The 23,313-nt window shown below is 40.3% G+C and overlaps 1 protein-coding gene and 1 pseudogene across 2 annotated transcripts in view; both read left to right on the top strand.

The window, feature by feature from the left end:
- Positions 1 to 23,313, top strand: part of AGBL1 (AGBL carboxypeptidase 1) — an 843,774-nt gene that overhangs the window by 287,185 nt on the left and 533,276 nt on the right. For both annotated transcript variants that reach the window (XM_045448714.1, XM_045448713.1), the window contains exon 18: positions 14,065 to 14,245. In XM_045448714.1, the coding sequence (XP_045304670.1) occupies positions 14,065 to 14,245 (181 nt within the window). The remainder of the gene's footprint in view (positions 1 to 14,064; positions 14,246 to 23,313) is intronic.
- LOC123584410 overlaps positions 19,096 to 23,313 on the top strand; it is a 69,748-nt pseudogene continuing 65,530 nt past the window's right edge.

Here is a 23,313-nt window from a genome sequence, read left to right as displayed (position 1 = left end):
CTAAGCGAGTCGATGGGAGAACTGTAGTGATCAGGTTAGCAGGCACGAGTCACATGAGGCTGTTGAACACCTACATGTGATTAGTCTGAATTGAGATGTGCAGAAAGCATAAAATACACACCAGACTCTGATGACTTAGTACCAAAAAATGTAAAGTGTCCCATTAATCATTTTCATATTGATTATACATTGAAATGGTAATATTTTTGATCTATTGGGTTAAATACAGTTTATTAAAATTAATTTTTTGGGGGGCGCCTGGGTGGCTCAGTTGGTTAAGCGTCCGACTTCAACTCAGGTCACGATCTCGTGGTCCCTGAGTTCAAGCCCCGCATCGGGCTCTGTGCTGACAGCTCGGAACCTGGAGCCTGTTTCAGATTCTGTGTCTCCCTCTCTCTGTGACCCTCCCCCGTTCATGCTCTGTCTCTCTCTGTCTCAAAAATAAATGTTAAAAAAAATTTAATTTTTCTTGAAGAAAATGTAGCTACTAGAAAAACTAGAATTTTGCACCATATTTCTGTGGCTTGCATCATATTTTTGCTGGGTGGGGAGAGCTTTGCTGCTCAGAGTATGATCTCTGGATTGGCCATCTTGGCACCCCCCCCAGGAACTTGGCAGAAATGCAGGATCTCAGGTCTCACTCCAGAGCCACTGAAACAGAATCTGCTTTTTCACAAGCTCTCTAGAGGATTTATGTCCACAATCCAGTTTGAGAAACACTGCTCCAGTTGAGGGAGTTTCCAAAAGGCCAAAATTCTTTCTTTCCAATAAATATTTCCCTTGGGATAGCTGGAGGTTCTTTGAGGATACGTACTCTGCCTAAAACTCCCTGGTGTCCCCAGTGTGTGATATAGTGCTTGGTACACAAAAGATGCTCACTAAATGTCAAATGAAAGAATGGGTGCATCATCCTGCCTGTTACTTCACAGATGGAAGCTTTCACAATGGTCACATAGAATGAAAGAATCAGATGGGTGACCCCTCTTGAAGGCTAATAACGTAAAGGGATCTGTGTTCTTGTGGCATCATTTTGATATCTGAAGCGCAGCGTGATGTGTCCTTCGTATATGTGAGGACCCCAACTGGCATCCCTGTCTGGACTTTGAAAACATCATTCTTTTTTTTTTTTTAATTTTTTTTTTTCAACGTTTATTTATTTTTGGGACAGAGAGAGACACAGCATGAACGGGGGAGGGGCAGAGAGAGAGGGAGACACAGAATCGGAAACAGGCTCCAGGCTCTGATCCATCAGCCCAGAGCCCGACGTGGGGCTCGAGCTCACGGACCGCGAGATCGTGACCTGGCTGAAGTCGGACGCTTAACCGACTGCGCCACCCAGGCGCCCCTAAAAACATCATTCTGACTGTGGTTTGGAAAAATGTCTTCAATGGGGCAAAAGTACAAATTAGATCCTGGTACTGCCTTACTCAAAGCCTCTCTGGGTTTTCATCACAAGCTCGGGGTTTCTTCATAAGATTCGCATAATCTGGCTCTTGTCCACTTCACACACTGTGCCAGCCCCGCCTCACCGAATGTCTTGAACTGTTTAAGTTTCCTCCATCCAAGGAGGTCCATGCTTAGGTGTCAAGTCCTCAGAGAACCCTGTATTTTTTTATTTTAAATTTTATATTTTTTATATGTTTTTATATATTTTTAAATATATATATTTTTATATTTTATATTTCATATTTTTATTTTATATTTTATTTATTTATTTTGTGTGTGTGTGAGAGAGAGAGATTGAGACCGAGAGAGCTCGAGAGTGGGCAGGGGAAGGGCAGAGAGAAGAAGACAGAGAATCCCAAGCAGGCTCTGCATTGCTCGCATGGAGTCCAGTGCAGTGCTCGAACCCATGAACCATGAGATCATGATCTGAGTCGAAATAAAGGGTCAGATGCTTAACTGATTGAGCCACCCAGCTGCCCCAGAGAGCCCTGTCTTGGTCATTCTTTCTATAGGTTTATTTTTTTTTTATGTTTATTTATTTATTTTGAAAGAGAGAGAGACTACTAGGGGGAGAGAGAAGTGGAGAGAGAGGGAGAGAGAATCTTAAGCAGGCTCCAGGCTCAGCGTGGAGCCCGATGTGGGACTTGATCCCACAACTGTGAGATCTTGACTTGAGCCAAAATTATTTTGTGTGTGTGTGTGTGTGTGTGTGTGTGTGTGTGTGTGTGTGTGTGGAGAGAGCGAGCAGGGGAAGAGCAGAGAGAGGGAGGCAGAAAATCATAAGCAGGCTCTGTGCTGCCAGTGTGGAGCCCAATGCAGGGCTTGAACCCATGTGAGATTATGACTTGAGCTGAAATTCAGAGTCAGAGGCTTAACCAACTGAGTCACCCAGGTGCCCCTTGACCATGATCTCTAAAAGATGACCCCACCCCTCCTCTGATTCTCTGTTGCCTCCCTCTGCTTTGCTTATTATTTTAATCGTACTTACTTGGTGTTATTGTCTGCCTTCCCTACTAGAAGGTAAGCTGCTGATGCCTAGGACTTTGACGCTTTCTGGTGTAGCTCCAGTCCCCGTTATAGTGCCTGGTGTATTTTAAGAACTCAATAAATACTTGTTGAATGAATGAATGCATTTTGAAAAAACAAAACAAAACAGTGGATTAATATGTTGTGACACAATTGGGTATGCAGGGGTTAATTACAGGAGGTAATTACAGTTCGTTACAGCCATCTACTCAGAAAATATATTCTCCACACTGCCCGTGTACAGCTTTAGGAGAGAATAAGGCACAGGAACTAGAGGCAATAGCCCAGACAGGCTGTGTTTTGGGCGACAGTACGAAGCAGAGGGAAGAGAATTTGGCTTAGGAGTGACGGGAAACAAGACCAGACGGTCTGTCTGAGGCCGGCTGGTGGGGGCTTTCAGTGAGGACTCTGTGAGAAGTGTGGCCTCCAGCACACTTTCCAGCACATGTGGAAGGTGATGCCGTCGGATCTGGGGTTTTCTGTTTGGTTTTCGATCACTGGGGCTGCTGGTGAAGCAGATGGTGAAGAGGACGTTGTGTGCCTGTGGAGAAGAAGCAGGAGGGATGGATGGTAGAGAGAGCAGGAGTGACAGAGGGTGGGGCCTTGAAGGTCTGGGCATTAGAGCGGAAACCATTGTGCTTTAAAATTACCCTCCCTGCTGTGTGTCGGACTTAACCACTTGTGAACAAGTTTCAGAAAGTTCAGGAAAAGATTCACGGGCTGCCAATGACGAGATGGTGACCCTCCAATCAATTTCTGTAGCTCATCCGTGCTAAGGGCCTGTGGTCAGCCCTTGCACCACAGCTTCCTCCCTGCTGCCCCGAGACTCCTCAGTGAGGTATCCAGGGCCATGAGCATCTCCTGTCCCCGCCCTGTCAGTGCGTGTGCACCCACGTCTCCCTCGTGGAAACTAAGAAATCTCTTCACAGAAACAGGTCAGAGCTTCTCGGGCTGTGTCGTTCATTTGAGGGTATGGGGTCAGTCCCCAGGCTTTGAGAGGAAGGCAGGGTACCCTGCTGAGAGGGACAAGATCTGAGGCCATTTGTTGTCACTGGAGTCGGGTCAGCTTCTTTTTTCTTTTTTAAATGTTTTTATTTATTTATTTTTTTATTTTTGAGAGAGAGAGAGAGAGAGAGAGAGAGAGAGAGAGAGAATGAGAATGAGTGGGGGAGGGACAGAGAGAGATAGGGAGACACAGAATTTGAAACCAGCTCCAGGCTCCGAGCTGTCAGCACGGAGCCTGATGCAGGGCTCAAACCCATGAACCGGGAGATCATTGCCTGAGCCAAAATCAGACACTTAACTGACTGAGCCACCCAGGCACCTCCAGTTGGGTCAGTTTCTTATTCTGATGGCATATGGGTCAGGAAGATCATAGCTCAAGGGTTTGTAAAGGAGGGCATGTGAGCAGACAGAGCCCACTCCTCTGGGAAGGATCATGGTCACAGGCAACAAGAGAGATGCAGCCCACCCTTGGCTGTTCTGAAGCTAATTATTAGCAGTGATTACCTGCACTGTTTCCTTGCGTGGCCATCTGACTTCTGACCACTTCACCACTTTCAAGCACTTGAATCTGAATATTGGAAAAAAGCAAAAGACGGGCTGATGCTTTGTGTCATTTTGCTTCTTGTTAGGAGCTCTATTAAAATAATACAGGAGAATATAATGGAACCAAAGGGGATTGAAACCATTGGCTAAAACATTTTATTTTTTTCCCCCGTATTTCAGTTGCCATTGATAATCATTGAATTTAGTGCTGCAAAGACTTAAGAAAGCCTCACTTTACAGGTCAGGAGCTGAGATTTCAAAGGGATTTAATTTTCCCAAATCCATTCAATCAGCACGAGGCAGAACCAGGTTGCCTCGTTCATAATTTGCATGGTTCTTGACTTCCCCACAATATATCATATATTGTCTCCATAGGAATCATTTCAGCCTTCCTCGTAAGTACACACAGAGAATAATACATGGTCAAATGAAAAGAACATTAGATTTTGATTCAGAGAACCCAGTTTTTTTTCTTGCTTTTGCTTCTTCTATCCTCATAAACAAGAGAGTAATACCCATCTTCCTGCTTCACAGATTTATTCTGGGGGCCAGAGAAATGATGGAGGCGAAAGTTCTTTCTCAGCTTCAGGGTTCTATAGCAATGTCATCAATGTGTTTCCATATAATCCCACACATTTAAAAAGCTCCAGTTATTTGTGAACCTATCAGAGATCCAGCAGTTATAATAACATTGAGTGGGATTAAAGGGTTCTTTAAGTCCATATGGTGGAGGAAATTCTAAGAAATTATAAATGTATGAGGAATAAGTGATATAACCTTTGGGGAGAAGGGAATGCCTCATTATTTGCAGATGTTAGGATTGTCTACCTGGAAATTTCAACATGATCAACTGCAAAATTAAAAAAAAAAATTATAAGAAAGTTCAGAACTTGAAAACTCCATTGAAAACATTCTGCCTTCTTTTGGAAACCATGTAAAAAGAACATGCATAGCAGAAAACAAAAACACACAGTCCTATTTCTGTAAAATGAGGAGACAAACTTCTCAGTACTTTCAAGGGCCGTTGAAAGCAGCCAAGTTCCTGTAGGATCTTGGTGGAAGGAATATGGAAAAAAACAGAAAACAGAGGCTGCATCAAGAGTGCTCTGTTCCTACACTCAGGAAAAATACTTTTCAGATCTGAAGATGAGATGAATTTGTTTCCAGACAAATGAAGGAACCACAAAAGGGGGGAGTACTCAATTCTAGCAGATCCACTCTAGAAGCAATACTAATGGATGATTTTTCAGCCAGAAAGAAAACAAAACCTAGATGTTGTAAAGGGTGAAGAGTAATTAAAGAGAACAAATATAAAATTTAACTGAAATTAATACCATGGAAATGTTTTGTGAATTTTAAGATTTAAATGGGAATAAGAATATAGTAGATTAGGGGTGCCTGGGTGGCTCAGTCACGTAAGCATCTGACTTCAGCTCAGGTCATGATCTCATGGTTTGTGGGTTCAAGCCCCATTTTGGGCTGTGTGTTGACAGCTCAAAGCCTGGAGCCTACTTTGGATTCTTCATCTCCCTCTCTTTCTGCCCCTCCCCTGCTTGCATTCTGTCTCTGTCTCTCAAAATAAATAAAAATTTAAAAAATTATTAGAAAAATAAAATATAGTAGATTATATCATATGATAAATCAAAGATGCATGTTATAATCTCTAAAGTAACTACAGAATACAAGACATATAACTACCATGTTATTAGTGAACAAAAAAGGAACAATGAGAAAAAAAAATGCAATCAATCCAAAGGAAGACAAGACAGGACAGTAAATAAATTATACAATAGTTTAGGTGAATGGAGAACCAATAATAAAATGATAAGGCTAAACCCACATATATAATTAATTGCATCAAATGTAAATAGAGTAAATGCTCCAATTAAAATTAAATAAAATAATATTAGAGTGAATAAAATAAAACATCCAACTATACAGTACTTCTAGGAAATAAATGCCTAATGAAAAATGGTAGAAAGTTTGAAGGTAAAGGGATGAGAAAAGATACATGTTATAAATACTAACCAGAAGAAATCCAGTCTGTTTGAATGTGGACAAATGAGAAGCTAAGGCAAAATGCTTTAACAGAAATAGAGAGATACCTTATAACCAAAAAAAAAAAAAAAAAAAAAAAAAAAATGCAGTTAGTTAAGACAACATAACAACTCTAAATATGGAGTCATAGAATAAGGAGACATAGTATCAGAGAAGGATATAGAAAATATGAAAAAATATATGGGGCACCCAGGTGGCTCGGTTGAGTGTCCAACTCTTGATTTCAGCTCAGGTCATGATCTCATGGTCGTGGGATCCAGCTCTGTGTTGGGTTCCACACTGAGCGTGGAGTCTGCTTGAGAATATCTCTCCCTCTAGCCCTCTCCCCCACTTGCTCTCTCTCTCTCTCTCCCTCGCTCTCAAGAACAAAACAAAACAAAACAAACAAAAAAGAAAAATATGACTAACAAACCTGATATAATTGGTTTTTATGGAACATTATACTCAACAGCGTTCTTTTAAGCACGTGGATAATATTTATAAAATTTTATCATATGCTGAGCTAATGATCTAAATATGATTTCAAATTATTTATAAAAGAACAAAAATATGAAAGCCAAAGAAAATAGAAGGAAGGATAAATACAAATTATGAGCAGAAATGAAAGCAAAAGGATTGTAAAATAGTCTTTTGGAAAAAAAAGACTAAAATGATATGCCCTTTTTGAGAATGACTAAGAACTCCCCCCCCATATGAGAAATAAAAAAAGAGACCATCACTAGGGATTCATACATATAATAAGAGGGATTTAAAAACTATATGCTAACAAATTTGAAAATAACCATTTTCAATGCAAAGTTACTGAAAAGTATAATTACCAAGTAGACATAAGAAGGAATAGAAAATCTCATTGGATTTTTATTACACAATTTGAATGTGTTTTAAAATAATTCGGATTTGTTATTGTATAAGTTGGGTTGTTATTAAGATCTTCTAGGCTTAGATGGCTTCACTAGGAAATTTTACTATTAATTTAAGGAAGAAATATTTCTAATCTTCAAAAATCTTACACAAAAGAAAAAGAGACAAAGCTTTCCAACTCATCAGAACCTTGATAAGTAAGCCTCACAAGGACACTATAAGAAAAAAAAATAAAACTTTACAGGTCAGTCTCTCTCAGGGGACATAGATTCAGAAATTCTGAAGAAATAACTTTATTTAGAATTACATTAATGATAATATAATCCAATTAGTTATATTTCAGGAATAAGGTTGATAACAGTACCCAGTTGACAAAAATGCCTTAAGGTTTGAAGAGAAAAAATAAAACTGTTGTCATTTGCAGAAGACAAAATTTAATGTATAGAAAATGCTAAAGGATATTGTGGGAGGGAAAATGTGAATCTAAACCTTCACATCATATCATAACCCAAAATTAACTTCAAACAACTAATGTAAATAGATCTTAATGTAAAACTTAGACTCAATCTTATGGAAGAAATCTATTATCACATTGAGTTAGGCAAAGATTTCTTAGATGAAACACAAAATATCCAAATTACAAAAGAAAAAAGTGCATAGGTTTGACTTTATCAAATGAGAAACTTTTGTGCTTCAAAATACATAGTCCAGAAAATGAAAGGCTGAGCAAAGACTTGGAGGAGAATTTACTGAACATGTCTGCCAAAGGATTGCATTTAGAATATTTGAAGAACCCTTCAAACTGTAATAAGACAGACAACCTGTTTGTAAAATGGGCAAAATGTTTGAACAGGCACTTTACTTAAGAAGGTATGGAAATAGCTTAAAAAAAAAAAAAAACACTAGAAGTTTCCAACATCACTAGTCATCAGGGAAATGCAAATTGAAACAACAATTAGACACTAGTACCTCCCCATTAGAATGGCTAAAATTAAAAAGCCTGACAATATTAAGAGTTGGTCAGTATGTGGATCCATTGGAACTCTCAAACATTGCCAGTGAACATGCAGAATGGTAGAGACTCTTCGGGAAACAATTTGACAGCACCTTCTAGTAACTTACTATAATGTTAACCTTACCATAATATGCACAATTCTGTAGCTAGGTATTCACTCCAAAGAAAAACATGTGATTATAACGGCTTTATTCATAATATGATAAACCAATGGTGGCATATCCATTGCTTTGTGGCACACTGGAATGAAAATCCCTGGCTAAAAGGAACAGATTATTGATGCATGTGCATGCAACAATGTGGATGGCTCTTAAAAAAGCATTAATGCTAAGCGAAAGAAGCCAGACAGAAAGGCTATAAGTCATATGAATCAATTCTGATGGAACTCCGGAGCAGACAAACCCTATTGAGACAGAAAGTAGATCACTGGTTGCCAGAGGCTAGGGATGGGTGAGGGAACTGCCTGCAAAAGAGAATGAGGGGGATTTTTGTGACAGTAATAATGCTCCATATTATGATGATAGTGGTTTTACAACACTGAATGTATTTGTCAAAATTCACTGAATTGTAAAATTGAAATTGGTGAAATTTATTGAAGTTATATTATACTATAAATGAAGCTAATTAAAAAAGAGATGGAACACACAGTGCAGAAAATGTACATGGTATGCCACCATTGGTGGGAAACGTTAGTCTTTTCTATAATGTATAATAATTTTCCACCATGCCTATTTTCAGATTTTCTCTTTTGTAGGAATCTTCTGTCATTGACATTTTTTCCCATGTCTGTTTCCTTGCCTCCTTCCTCACCCCCTTCCAGAGTGAAGGTCAAGGTAGTTGACTTTGGAAATCACAATCTACTATTTTGGTCATTTCTCCCACCACTTAACCCCAGGATCTGCGTCTTCAGCTCCATTGAGAACTCCTGTCCCATCATACTCTTGCCTGAGGATTGTGTACACAGGCTTCCACAACTTGCAAGATTGTTTCCAATCTCATTAGCATTGGTTCCATGGGTCTGCAGACACAGGTGCAAACAGCTTTGTGGCTTCACTCCCATTTTACCTTGTTTGTAGCTCGCACTTCAGCCACATCCCATCACTTTGCTCTTCTTCAGGCATTACGTGTTCTGTGACCTTGTTATTTTGCAAATGCATCTACTTAGCCTTTTTGTATGACTTCCTTCCTTTCTTTTCTTCATCTGGCAAACTCTTACTCAACCTGGACAAACCAGATCCAATATTACCTCTTCTGTGAAAATCCATTGCTTTCCTATTTCTCCTCTCTTTACTATTTGCAAATAATTTGCCTTTGTGAAAATTGAGATATGATTAATATTCTCTGAAGAGGAGAACATACTATGTAGGGACATACCAGACATAAAAATTACCAAGATGACCTCCACCCACAGATGTGTCCTATGTGTAGATAGATAACCTTAAGTAAATGTTATAACTACACATAAATGGGATCGACTATGATGAAACTCTTACTTGTGTTTTATATTTGTCACTTATCATTATGTCACAGATACCTTCTAATGTCCACGGAAAGAGATCTGTGTGCCATTTTAAAGGTTGCATAGTATTCTGTTTTATGTTTTCTTTCCTTATTTTCTGTGGGTGCACGTTTAAGTCATTTCCAGCTGATCATATTATTATAAATAATGTAATGAGCATCTGCTGTGCTTTGAAAATGTTTTGACAAATGTCCCTGATCACACTGGATCATAATTATTTGTGTGCCTGTCTTTCCCACCAGACTATTATCAGTTCCCTGAGGGCAAAAACCACTATTTCTCTTGGAATCTCGAGAACCTTGCAGAGTTCCAGTAGGAGTTTAATATATATTGTTGAAAGTAAAAAAAGGAACAACTGGGTGGATGTTATAGAGTTGGGTGCACATGTTTGTCATCACGTGTTTTCACTTCTTACTCAGGTTTTCACTGGCCGTGAGCCTGATATCTCTTAGACATTATATAGTCCTTTACTTGTTTCTAACCTCTTTTCACAGATGTTATTACCACTGACATAAATTCAATACCAAGCTTTAAGAATTAGCATATTGCCAAACCATGACTCCCCCATAGATTTTGGTGACCTCCAGAATAGATTTTATAAATTGCAGAGAAAAAAAATGCAGATACCTGATACTCATTGCCCTACCCGAAGCAGAAATGAATTTTTAAAACTGAAATTGTCAATAACAAGAAAAAACACATGGTATGCGTGTCACATACTGTTTACAGCTGTTGTCTGTTATGAGTTCTCTGGAGCACCATTTGCTGCTGCAACTCAATGGTCTCATAAGTTTAACTCACCAATACAGCTATAAAATTGCTTAAATCACAGAGGGGAAGAGAGAAAAATCAACTAGGAATGGCTAAAATGCTGCTTATGTCTTCATAGGAACCCACTGTTTTCCCCATTTTCTTCTTCTTTCCCCAGGATGCTCAGAACAGCCTGTTGGGTCTTGTGGTGTATTACAATATAGCAGATTATCAGCCTGACTCTCCAGAGGAAAGGGACGTTGTGGACATCTCTTTGCAAGGGCTGCATTTGGTTTATTGACTAATGCACTGAATTGTACTGGGTATCAGGCAATGGAAGACAACTGGGACAGACAGTGAGGGTGTTCGGTTGGTATTGGAAATTTACAAGAGCTTAAGCTATTTTTTATTTCTTCTTGCAGGGCTGGGAGCATTTACTATTGTTGTTCAATATGCTGTAAATGAACTTAGTTCAAAAAGCACAAAAAGAGTGATATGGAATTATAGAACTGAAAATAGGCTGCTGATTGGGTACGAATTCATCAAGGCTCTTTCTCAATAAGCTTTTTATTGGAGTGCCAATACGGCTTGCTTTGGAAAGAGTGAGATGTGATTGCGAGCAAATGATATAGGGGGCCAGTTGGCCTTCAGTTAGGTTCAGCTCTGCTCAGCTAGCTAACTGTATATCTCTTTCCCCCTTTCAATATGCTTATTTAGGAAGCTCCAGTTAGCAAATCATTAGTCTTAGCTGCAGGACACCCCATCCAATACTCAATTTCATCAGAAACTTCCATAACTCATTTTGTAGACAATGGTGGGGCTGGAATTTGAACTCTGGAAATTACAGCTCTAAAAGTTGTTCTTTACTTCAACAGGCCATTCTGTTATTGACTCAACAAATGTATGGTCTACAATAACGTCAGAATGATTTCATAAAGCACAGCCTTCTGTATGTCTTTTTCCTGCTGAAAATCATCATGGACTCTCTGCTTCTTAAAGTAGTGGTTCTCACATGTTCCTTCCTGGAACATACATATCAAAATATCCAGAAGCAGTGAAGAAGCTCATGGTGGTGTAGGGTAGCTACTTAAAGAATTTTTCAAGAACCCAGGATCTTTCTGTGTTTATGGTCACAAAGCATGTGACTTTGGTTCTCAAGTGGACTTTCCCACCGGAAAGTATCATATCTATGTTTAATGCAAGAGGAAGAAGAAGATCAGGGAAATGAGACAAAGACTAAGACAGATTTGCCAAGTGAAACTGTCCCTTTCAGTCAGATTTCCAGAAAGATTTACCCCCTATTACCATTTACATCTCATGGGCCATGATTCTGTCACATGGCCACCCTTCCCTACAAGAGGATCCAAAAGTTTTGGTGTTTGAATCTAGGCACATCCTTTCATTGAATCTAGGCACATCCTTTCACCCCCAGAATTGGGTCTGGTAGTCAGAAAGAAGGGGAGAAAGGCTATGGGACAGACAACCAGCAGTTTGTGCCAGGTGTATAGTATATGTATGCATATATATTATATATAAGGGGCCCCTGGGTGGCACAGTCGGTTAAGCGTCCGACTTCAGCCAGGTCACGATCTCGCCGTCCGTGAGTTCGAGCCCCGCGTCGGGCTCTGGGCTGATGGCTCAGGGCCTGGAGCCTGTTTCCGATTCTGTGTCTCCCTCTCTCTATGTTCCTCCCCCATTCATGCTCTGTCTCTCTCTGTCCCAAAAAGTAAATAAATGTTGAAAAAAAAAATTAAAAAAAAAAAAATCACAAGCAAACATTTACACATTTATCACTAACTATTGATTCTTCAGTAGACCCCATCACTGACCCATAGCATACCAATGAGACACTGACTCCATGGTTGAGAACTTCTGATCTACAGAATAAAGTCTAAATCCCTGAATATATTAGGAGACCTTACTAGTTTGACCCCAGCCTACTTTTCTAAATCCATGTGTTACCATCCTCAATCCTTTGTTTCAGCCACTTGTTTCCTTTATTCTTAAATGTCCTAATTTTTGCTTTTCTGTGTTCTTTGCATGTATCTTTTTCTTTGCTTAGAAAATGCTTTCTTACCTTCTCTCCTGTAGGGTGATACTCATTCTGCAAGTCTCAGCTCAAATAGCATCACAGCTCTGGAAACATCCTTCCCTCTCTGTCAGATCTGTTTTTGGTACCTTATGTACATTTTCATTAGCACACTTTACCATTCATTATTTGCCCGTGTTTGTCACTACTGGCAAAGGCTATGGCCTCTTATGTAGCAAGGACTATTAAAACTTTTTATTATTTTTATTTATTAAATTTATTTTATTCAACTTTTTATATTCTGTGGCTCCTGTACTTCCTGGAATATGCTCAAGACACCTGCTTAGGGAAAAACAACCAAATATTATCCTCAATATATAAATGACCTTTAATGGGCTGACGTGACCTGCTCCCACCATAGTCGATAAAAGTGTACTGATACCTGCTCCTCAAGCCTATATCTCACTGGTTGTCAACAGATAGTGGTTTTTGTCTTAACTGATGATAATAGTAATATAATTCATGATTTCCTGTTCTTGAGCTCTGTTATTGAGTATTATTCATTTTTGGCTTTCAATGTACAGAATTGGAGACACAGTTTGTTCCCTCAAAAAGGCTACTGTTTAAGGGTAGAAAAGCCATATTTAACTCAGTGATTTGAATGATATGGAAGGAAATGACTAGTTTAACTTTTAGACTGCTTAATAGCTGGGTATTTATACTTGGACAATGCTTAGTTCTTGTCACCCAAGTGGGTTGAGAAGCAATCAGGAATTGGGTGAGGGTACAAAAGGAAAGGAGAGTCAGAAACATGCACATACACACATAAAATTGGACAAGGGGTTAGAGCAGATATGGCGAATTTCTGGTATGATGCCACACTTTCTCCCCTCCTTCCCCAGTGGTGGACAGACACCATTAATCAATCAAAATACGCTTTTCATCTGAGCCAAGATGTGGTCCCAGAATACACCTCAACATTACAATGGTCCAGATGTATTCTATCAACAAAGGAAGGAAGACAAGCCCTTCTTTCTCTCATCAATGCATTCTCCATACAGTCTCTTCAGATCAATATGCTCCTTGTGATTGGGCAGAGAGTCTTTTCCTGTTCCCTTCTGAAAGGAAAGTATTGTAATTCCATGATTGAAATTCCAGGTGCTTCTTCTTGTTAAACCTTTCTTAAAGTTTGAGTTGAGTGTCTTACAGACGTAAAGTTCCCAGCACAAGATCTATCTTTGAATCCCATTTCTACTGGGGAATGAGAGGGATCCTCGTACCCACAGACGTCGTAATTGAGGTGGAAGAAACTAACGTGTAGTGAATGGCGCGCGGTATTCCAAGTGCCATATTTACATCTTTCTGTTTTTATAACAACCACACAAGATCAGTATCATTGTCCCCATTTTACAGATGAGAAGTTAAATTATTCACCCAAGGTCTTATAACTGATAAGTATGAAGATAAGATTTAATTTCAGATCTGCGACATCCAGCATCACGCTGTTGGATTCTAGAGAGTTAACTGTTCCTTTGGTGATCTTGATAAAATCTGCTTCTTGTGTTCTTTTCATGCCACTAAGTACTTGTGCTTTTGATAACAGCCTTGAGCTTTAACTTTGTATTTTCTTGAGTCTTGCAGACTAGAGAGACAGATGGAAAATGGATAAGTGTAGATCAGATATGTATGGGACACAATCAGCCTATTCTGGACTTCATGCCAGTCAGGTGTAATTCCGGCCCCTGGGAGATTATCTTGTTGGAAATAGAAAGCATACTTAGGTTTAACTTTTTTGTGTTCCTTTTTCGGCAGGGCAGCGTCCATGCCAGGTGATCACGGCCCGAGTGCACCCAGGAGAAAGCAATGCCAGCTGGGTGATGAAGGGGGCCTTGGAGTTCCTGGTCAGCAGTGACCCTGTGGCTACACTCCTGAGGGAAAACTTCATTTTCAAGGTCATCCCCATGCTCAATCCCGATGGTGTCATCAATGGCAAGTATGTCGCACCCAGCTCAACTGGGTCCTTATGTATGTCACCATTGTAACACATTGTGTCTCTCAGTGGGTGTGATTGGAGAGGACATACTCTGGCAAGAATAAATTCTCTTGGGCTTCTGTTAGCTGGTACAAATAACAACGTACTCCCCACACACATCGATGTCCTATCGGTTTCCTTTGAATAGAAGGGCATAGACTAATAGGCACTTAATGCCAGAGGGGTCCTAAGAAATAATCTCGTCTAACAATCTTTTTTTTTTTTTTTTAAAGGAGAAAATTAGTGTGCATGGTGATCAAGTGATTTGCCCAGGTCTCATGGTAGAACAGTGGCAAAGTCAAAACTCAGATTCTGATTTCTTCACAGTTAAGACCAGTGTTTTCATTTACTTACTAATATTTACTACAGAGGAATCTTTATTGAGTTGTATTGTACTGGATTCTGCATACAGCTCCAGTAAGGGTGTCACCTTATCTGAATGGGATGATTGTGTGGTTGAAAGTAGCTGTATAAACAGATGGAAGGAGTGGTGCTCCTCATGGCATTCCTGCATGCCTTCAGATCACATTAACAGGAAAGATGAAGTCCAGTGTCTGCTGAGGTCTTTTGGAAGGAGCAGCATTTTCAGAGTTTATGAGCTGAAGGCCAGATACCAGAGCACGTCCCCAAGGTCCCACTGCCGGTGGATAGGGGCAGCAGGATTAACGTTCACAAATTCTCAACCCTTGGGGAAAGAGACTACAGACTCGTCCTGTGGTCACAGAGGATTCATTTCACTATAGGAATGGACATTGGTATTCTTTGAGAAAAACAGAACATAAGATAGCAGAAGCTATAAATGAAAAAATAACTTATAATTTAAGTGTCAGTATTGGGGGTGCCTGGGTGGCTCAGTCGCCTGGGCATCTGACTTTTGATATCTGCTCAGGTCTTGATCTCAGTGTTGTGAATTTGAAGCCCATGTTGGTCTCTGCATTGGACGTGAAGCCTACTTAAAAAAAAATGTCAGTATTGAAAAAGCAAAACAAAAGTTTAGAAAACTGAGAAAATAGAGCAATATTAAAAGGCGAAATGAGATAAAATGAGAATTATTAAAAATATATAAAAAAGAAAACAAAAATTTCAAAGAGATAAAGTTAAAATGGCTTCAACTAAGTAAAGAGACTGTTTTAAGAAAGATAAAATAGTAATTAATTTCTTTAAGGGAAAAAGTGAAATACATGTTAAACAGCTGAGAATAGACTCGCTTCAAAGGATAAGCACAAAAAAGAATACTGGTAAGTTAAAAAAATAGAAATAAAAAGATGATAAAATATAAAAAGAGGATCAGAATACATTCCAAATGATAAAATATGTTAAACTATGCCAAAATGCAAGCAAGTCAAAGCTACAGACTTTAAAAATAAAATTTTAATAGATACAAAAAAAAAAAAAAAGGCAAAGAAGTTAAGTGATTCATTTGTTCGTAGCAAGTTTCCTGGTTTTTTAGTTCCCAGACTCCCTAGCTTTTGGTGGAGGTTTTTGATGGGCTGAGAGCAGGGTCCTTCCTCTTTTCCTATGGTGACCAGTTGGCCTTCAAGTACATGTGAGGAGCAAGACACCAAGCCTTTCCAGTCAAGAGTATTAATTAGGCCTCTGGTAGCAATTAGCCTTCTTAGATCTCAAGCTGGACAAAACTCTAGAGCACTGTTCTCTTCTGGTCCAACAGAAGTCAGTGGGTTCCTGCCACGTGCTACATTAGCCCCAGAGAACAGGTCTAGCACATTAATGAGTGACTCCTCCCTGTGTGAGGGGCCCAGGATTTCACTAGCAAGCTCACTCAGTCTAAACGGATGGAAAACAGCTATGCAAGCCGTCTTGAGGGACGTGATCCCATTTCAGCACGTTCTCATCCAAGTTGGCTCTTTTCTGAAGTTTCTCTTTCCATTGAATTGTCTGGGGACTAGTAGAGAATGGAAAGAGTACTGGGTTTAGAGTTATAACCCTAGTTGGAATCTGGCTCTTCTCCTGACCTACTCACTTTTGTCTTCTGTTGGAAGAATAAGGTAACATGCTCCCTGTCGATCTGTCTGGGAAAATGTCTCATAAGCCTGAGACAGTATTCAAACTCAGGGATAAGTAATGTGGTTTCTTCCATTTCAACTGCTCACACCTCCAAATCAGGGGCTTGATCCAGGTCTTTGGTTGAAAGGTTAATGTGGTCTCAGTCACAGAGCATCCTCCTGGCCTGGACACATTTTTGTCTTGCAGCTGGTTGTTTTGGACTCCCTCATGGCAGGCCAACTACTTCTCAGTGACACCGCCATTCATCACCATTACCATTATTTATTATGACTAAAATTACCCTTTCTTTTAACGTAGCATCTTTTCATCATGGAGCTCAAGGCATGTCATAGATCACTTGGATCACTCCAACAATTTTGGCTGAAAGGGACTTGGAAATCATAGCGTTATTCTACTGACAGGAAATCCACAGGTCATAGCACATCACTAGCAAAGACCTGAGACTGCAATGGAGGCATAACATCTCACGGTAAAAGCACTGAAAGGTCTCAGCTCATGAAGCCTTCTTAAAACCTACCAGACATGGTTCATTGAACTTCTACTTGAACTTCTTCTGTGATTGACATTCCATTTCAGGGCATGTCCGTTCTGCTGTGCATCACTAGGTGGTTTTGTGTTTTCCTGTGCTTTGATCTTTGCCATGTGAACCTCAAACACTTTATACAGTATTACCTTGGGATACCCCATGGGTAATATTGAATCCCCCTTTTACATACCTTAACACCCCCATATGAAGTCCTCTCTGAGTTTAATGCAGTTCACCTAAAGGTTGCCTGGGTGATATTGTTTCTGATGTACCGATCTTCAACAGTTTTCTCGGGATGCGTTTTAACTAAAAGATTTCTTAAAGGTAACTGAACTGAACTGTGTGTGGTCTGAACAGCAAAGAAACCATCTTTGCATAAAGATTAGAGAGCCTAAATCCGAGTTTGGTACTTAACTTACTGCATTGTACTCTTCTTTCACAAATAATCATGGGCCCCCATGGAAAATGCAAGAATGTGTAGAAATAGAGTAGTTTCCTTTTGTGGCGATGGTAATGGAGCCTCTGAGGATGGCTGAGAGGTTTTGATAACAGTGGTCAGAGAGACAAAGCCCGGGTTTTCCAGCAAAAATTCTGTGGGTCTTGCCAAGGCAAAGATCTCTTAGCAACGCATGTCTGTAACAGAAAAACAAAATATAAAGATGGTTTCCAAAAGAAACAATCTACCGTCTTGCTGGCCTGGTTGATTATATAGAATTGAGCTGAGTTCTAAGTAATCCAGGAAGATCATTGACTCATCATTCTTTTCTACACGGGATAAAAGACCAGGGGGTCAACAAATTGGGTCAGGGCAGAAGTGATAATGGTGGCTTGATCAGAGTGTGACATGGGGAAAGGAAGGTGATTGCTTAATAGGTTGGCATGGCATATAAGTGAGGGGTTGAAGAAATCTAGCATGGTTCCCAATTTTTGGACTTTTGTTGTTGGGTTGAATGTAGTGACAAAATAATTTTTATAAAGTCAACACACAGCCCGGCATTTTATTCACAGGAGAATCAGAGTATATTGATTCTTAGTATATATACAACTCTGCCAACTTGATTTTCTTCTTCAAGGCCATTGTGGAACAGAAACAAACAACAATAAAGAGCAGAGGGCATACTATGAGTAAACACACCAAGGTATTAAGAAGTAATAGCTGAATGCTCTGGGGGAAACAAATGAAACTATAAAAATCAGATAAAAAATCTTGACAATTTAAACTATCTGGGACCATTTAAAGTTAGTGCCAATATTCTTTTACTCCACTGTGGGTTGTAAAGGCTTTATTTTACTACAATAAGAGAACTCACAGATTTTACCTAAAGAAAAAAATCATTCAGACCTTTTATGGGCCAAGAAAGAACCTGTTCTTTTACATAGATTTCTCATGTAATTGTAAATATGACCCCAAAAAGCAGGTCTTCTTATCTAATTTCTAGATGTGAAAACTTGAGTACACAGGAGTGAAGTCTTGGGTGCAGTTTGAGGAGCTGGTGTTACAGAGACAGGACAAGAACTTCTGTCTGTCCCATACCACTTTTCTGTAGGGATTTAAGGCATTAGAATGAAAAAACAAACAAAGAAAAACTTAAAATATTCTAGCTAGGAGGGTTCATGTATATTATTTGGTCCCAGTCCTTCAAATGTTAAGGAAACTGAAAGTAGAGGTAAAAAAAAAAAATGAGTTATCCCATATTAAAAAGCTAATCCAGGGGCGCCTGGGTGGCGCAGTCGGTTAAGCATCCGACTTCAGCCAGGTCACGATCTCGCGGTCCGTGAGTTCGAGCCCCGCGTCGGGCTCTGGGCTGATGGCTCAGAGCCTGGAGCCTGTTTCCGATTCTGTGTCTCCCTCTCTCTTTGTCCCTCCCCCGTTCATGCTCTGTCTCTCTCTGTCCCAAAAATAAATAAACGTTGAAAAAAAAATAAAAAAATAAATAAAAAAAAGCTAATCCAAGGCAGAAATGGCATGATAAATTGTGTAGATAGCTGAAACACTGAGGTGTTTGTGTACATGTATGTATACAGACACCTGTGCCCAAGGTTATATGGCTAGCTTGTGGCACAGCTGGGCTTTGAACCCGCTCTGTCTAGCTCCGTAGCCCATGTTCATTTTGGTCGACCAGTTCTTCCCAACCTTGGATGGAGAAGCAATCATGTGGTCTCCAAAATTAGTCTTGTTGACTTGGACCTTCATATCCGGTGTGCTGGGGAAAAACCAAGACGCAGCCTTGCAGCTTTCTGTGACTTGGGCCCAGCATGAATGAACTGGCTGATCCTCAGTCTTCTTTCATGGGATCTGAATTTCCAGCCTGTCTTTGACCTCGACATTGCCTTGTCCTGCCAGCCTTCTCCATTGGAGAATATATCCTTTCTTGTTGCTGCCAGCTTTTGGCGGTAGGCAACACCCAGCTAATTTTGAATACTTTTCGTCGTGGAGTTTCCATGCCCATCCTGTGGTATATTTTGATGCAGCTGACTATTCATGATCACAATGGACTGACAGTTATCTCCACTGGGCTCACTTCAGCGTGGGCAGATCCGTGTCTCTTCCCTCCTGTTTTGATATGCTCAGGGCTCCCTCTAAGGTGGCCTCAACGCTAACCTTTTAATGTATTTCAAATCTCTTCAATATGGTAACATTTAGTAGCGGTTAGTTCTCAGGCTTTGGGATCTCGCAGATCAGTTATATTTGAAAAAAATGGGCCATAGTAAGTGTGTAATTTTATTATTTGCTTCCATTTGCACATGTAAGAATGGGAAATACTCACTGAATCCCAGACAACAGACTGGTGAGAAGTTCCACATCAGATACTGCTTGGGCTGACAACCCACCTGCACGCGATCATACAAGTAACCTGGGGGTTTGTCTGCTGGGTCTTGAGATCATGACAGATTAATGCATACTTAGTATTTGTACTGTGATCCATGGTGCTACTGTCCATAAAAGTTCCCTGTGAGTATCAGCAATGTAATCATTGACTGGATTGGTTATTCCTATCGTCAAGCATCCTGAAAAGAAGCAGGTCGTGGAACAATAAAAGATGTCTGGAAAATGGGCTTTTAAGGAGAAGAGATAATTCTTCTGAGCTTGAAATTGGAGAAACTGTGGTCTAACCAGAGGTTACAGAGGAAAAATGGCATCTGCCATTTGGAGGAAGCCAGAAGAAGGAATCCCCTAAGTGGCTACTTGAGAATGAGAACACTTCTACCAATAATCAATTTTAAATATTCTATGAGTAGTTATCTTCTTCTTTTTAAAAATTTTTTAACGTTTATTTATTTTTGAGAGAGAGAGAGAGACAGAGCATGAATGGGGGAGGAGCAGAGAGAGAGGGAGACACAGAATCTGAAGCAGGCTCCAGGCTCTGATGAGCTGTTAGCACAGAGCCCGAGGTGGGTCTCGAACCCACAAACCATGAGATCATGACCTGAGCCAAAGTTGGACGCTTAACCAACTGAGCCACCCAGGCACCCCTGCAAGTAGTTATCTTCTGTTGTATCATTTATTCTTTAGTAAAGTGTTAATACGGCTTTCTTCTTGTTTTAGCCATGCTATTGAGATTGAGAGAAAGTATCTATGCCCAAGACTGGTGAACGGGATGAAAGGCAGTCATACTTAGAGAACTTCCTAAGGGAACAGTAGATAATAAATACAATAGATATGTTTTCAGGGTTATGCTCAGAAAAACTGGGACATCAGAAAATAAAATAGCTTTATTGTTCTCTCATTATGTAAATGGTCCATGGCACAGCCAAGATATTAGATGTTTCAAAAGATGAGATTTGGTTCAAAACAGGTGGCAGAAGTCTAAAATTTCAAAAAGGGATACAATAGAAGCCAAGAGATTAATAACTGCAGGGTAAGGGACCACCTGCAAGGGGGTGGGAGCAGGGGGAAGAGGTGGAGTGACCGGAACCCGGCAGCTGGAGGGCTCTATGAGGCTGGTGTTTGGAACTCTGAGAAGGGGTCTGACCTGGCAAGGGCTTCAGTGGCCCAGAAGGGACAGCTGAGAGGGTGGAAGAGAGTAGAGTGACCTGTGTCTGAATGCCAAGGGGACGTATCTGCCCACCGCTGTCACCTGCAAGAGGACAGTGATGCTGGTACCTTCCAGCCTGGGATGCAGAGCTTGAGCCAGCTGCCCGCTGCTGCTGTAGTCTTATAAACTGGAACTGGAAAGCAGGGGCAGGGGGTATCCTTTTCTTCTTCTCCCTGCCTGCCTCTCTCCCTGGAGTACCTCCTGTTGGCAGAACCTACCAGGAGGCCAACTGGCAAGGGAGTCTGAGCATTGTAATTTGCACTTTAGCTGCAGTGTGACAGGGCAGACAGCTCAGATGGTTGGTGAAAAGCAAGAACGGGGACACCTTGGTGGCTCAGTTGGTTGAGCGTCCCGCTTCGGCTCAGGTTATGATCTCACAGTTTGTGGGTTTGAGCCCTGTGTTGGGCACTGTGCTGTCATTGCAGAACCCACTTCAGATCCTCTGTCTCCCTCTCTGCCCCTCGCCTGTGTTCTCTCCCTCTCCCTCTTCCTCTCCCTCTCCCTCCCCCTCCCCCTCCCCCTTCCCCTTCCCCTCTCCGTCTCTTCTCCCTCCCTCCCTCTCAAAAATAAACATTAAAAAAAAAAAGTTGAGAGTGCCACCTCGCCTTTAAAAAAAAAAGAAAGAAAGAAAGCAAGCACAAAGCATCCATTAGCTGAGTTCTAGACATGGACCAGCATCGGGCTCATTCCTGTATACATGTGACTTCTTTGTTTTCAAAAAGTAGAATGGTTTCTTTTATGGTTTCCGATGCCAGAAAAAGAAATGATGCATCATTATTGTAGAAAATTCCAGTGTTGAGAAGAAGCTGAAAGAAGAAATTAAAAAGCACCCAAATTCAAGGCTATTGCATTGCATTACTTCAAGGAACATTGTTCACATGATCATCTCTGGTAATTACATAGCATTTCTGGAATTTTCCAACATGGGGCGCTTCCCAAATCAGGCTACCCAGACATCAACGCTATTGTCAACTTGGAGAAGATTCATTAGCCGTTTGTAACTTGACAGCTTCAAGTATACCAACTATCTCTTTTTAATTATATATAATTATATATTATATATGCCTAATAACACACACACACACATATATAAACTTAAGTAAAATCATATATTTTATAATATAGTTTATAAGCTAAAAACATCTTGCTATGGAAAAAAATACAAGCAACATTATTAGTTTTTTAAAAAAAAATTTAAATGTTTATTTATTTTTGAGAGACAGAGACAGAGTGTGAGCAAGGGAGGGGCAAAGAGAGAGGGAGACAGAGAATCTAAAGAAGGCTTCAGGTTCCGAGCTGTCAGCACAAAGCCCGACATGGGGCTCGAACTCACAGACCAGTAGCGAGTTCATGACCTAAGCGAAAGTCAGGCACTTAACCAACTGAGCCACCCAGGAGCTCTGGGTGTTATTAGTTTTTAAACTAGCAATGTCATAGTATTGATGAGCTTTTAATGAATTTAAACAATTCTCCATTATAAATAATAGGGAAATATTTTTATTCTCTTGGTGAATTTCTCTGGCTGTTTCCTTATGATAAGTTCTCAAAGCAGTCTGTTGAGTTGAATGTTATGCATATTTCATATTTGATACATATTACCGCCAGATTATTTAGAAAATGTGCAAATATATATCCCCACCACCGGTGGGTGAAAGTACCTGTCCCCATACCATTGTCAACACTGCATTTTATCAATCTTTTTAATTTTTTGCCAATCTTATAGGAGAAAAGTATGATTTTAATTTTGATTTTTTATACTTATAAAACAAATCTTACTCCCATTTTGCAGATGAAAAAACTCACAGAAGCTAAAGATTGGATGGCATGCACGAGGTCAACCACATAACTGATGTTTCAGAGTCAGGGGTTAAACTCTGATGGGCCTGGTTGCAAAGTTCATCTTCTTTTCACTTGGCTGTGAGCTCCACTTATGTCAAGGCTTCCAGGCAGTTATTTTGGTGACTCTCTTCTTGAATGTTTTTAGCACAGAGTCTGGGAAGTGGTTAGTGCCTAATAGATATGTGTTAAGTCTAATCCCGGGTGCACCTGACCTTTCTAAAGTATTTTAAGGTGTAGACCTCCACATAGATAATTCTAGACCAGAGCAAGGATTATAAAAGGCTTTAAGCCAATTCTGTTAGAAATTAACTGTTGGATCCATATTTAGTTAAATATTAGCACTTAAGTATTGGTATCCCACCAATAATGTTTTATTATGTTAGATGGCAAGGGACAATTTGTATTCTACCCATGTGAGGGGTGGTTCTTGTTGAACCTGTGGGCATTGTAATTACTTGGTCTTCTCCTTTTCCTCTCTTAGTCATCATCTACCGTCTTGGACAAACAGCTGAGGACACATCAGGGCCCTGGTGTATTGTCTTGGCAGTTCTCCGACAGGTTAGGGTTTAATAAGTGTGGGTCCTCTGGATCCTTCCAAGCTG

The sequence above is a fragment of the Leopardus geoffroyi genome, chromosome B3 (genome assembly GCF_018350155.1).
Source record: "Leopardus geoffroyi isolate Oge1 chromosome B3, O.geoffroyi_Oge1_pat1.0, whole genome shotgun sequence".
Lineage (NCBI taxonomy): Eukaryota > Metazoa > Chordata > Mammalia > Carnivora > Felidae > Leopardus > Leopardus geoffroyi.
Note: the sequence above shows the minus strand (reverse complement) of the source record. Positions and strands in the feature narration are given on the sequence as shown.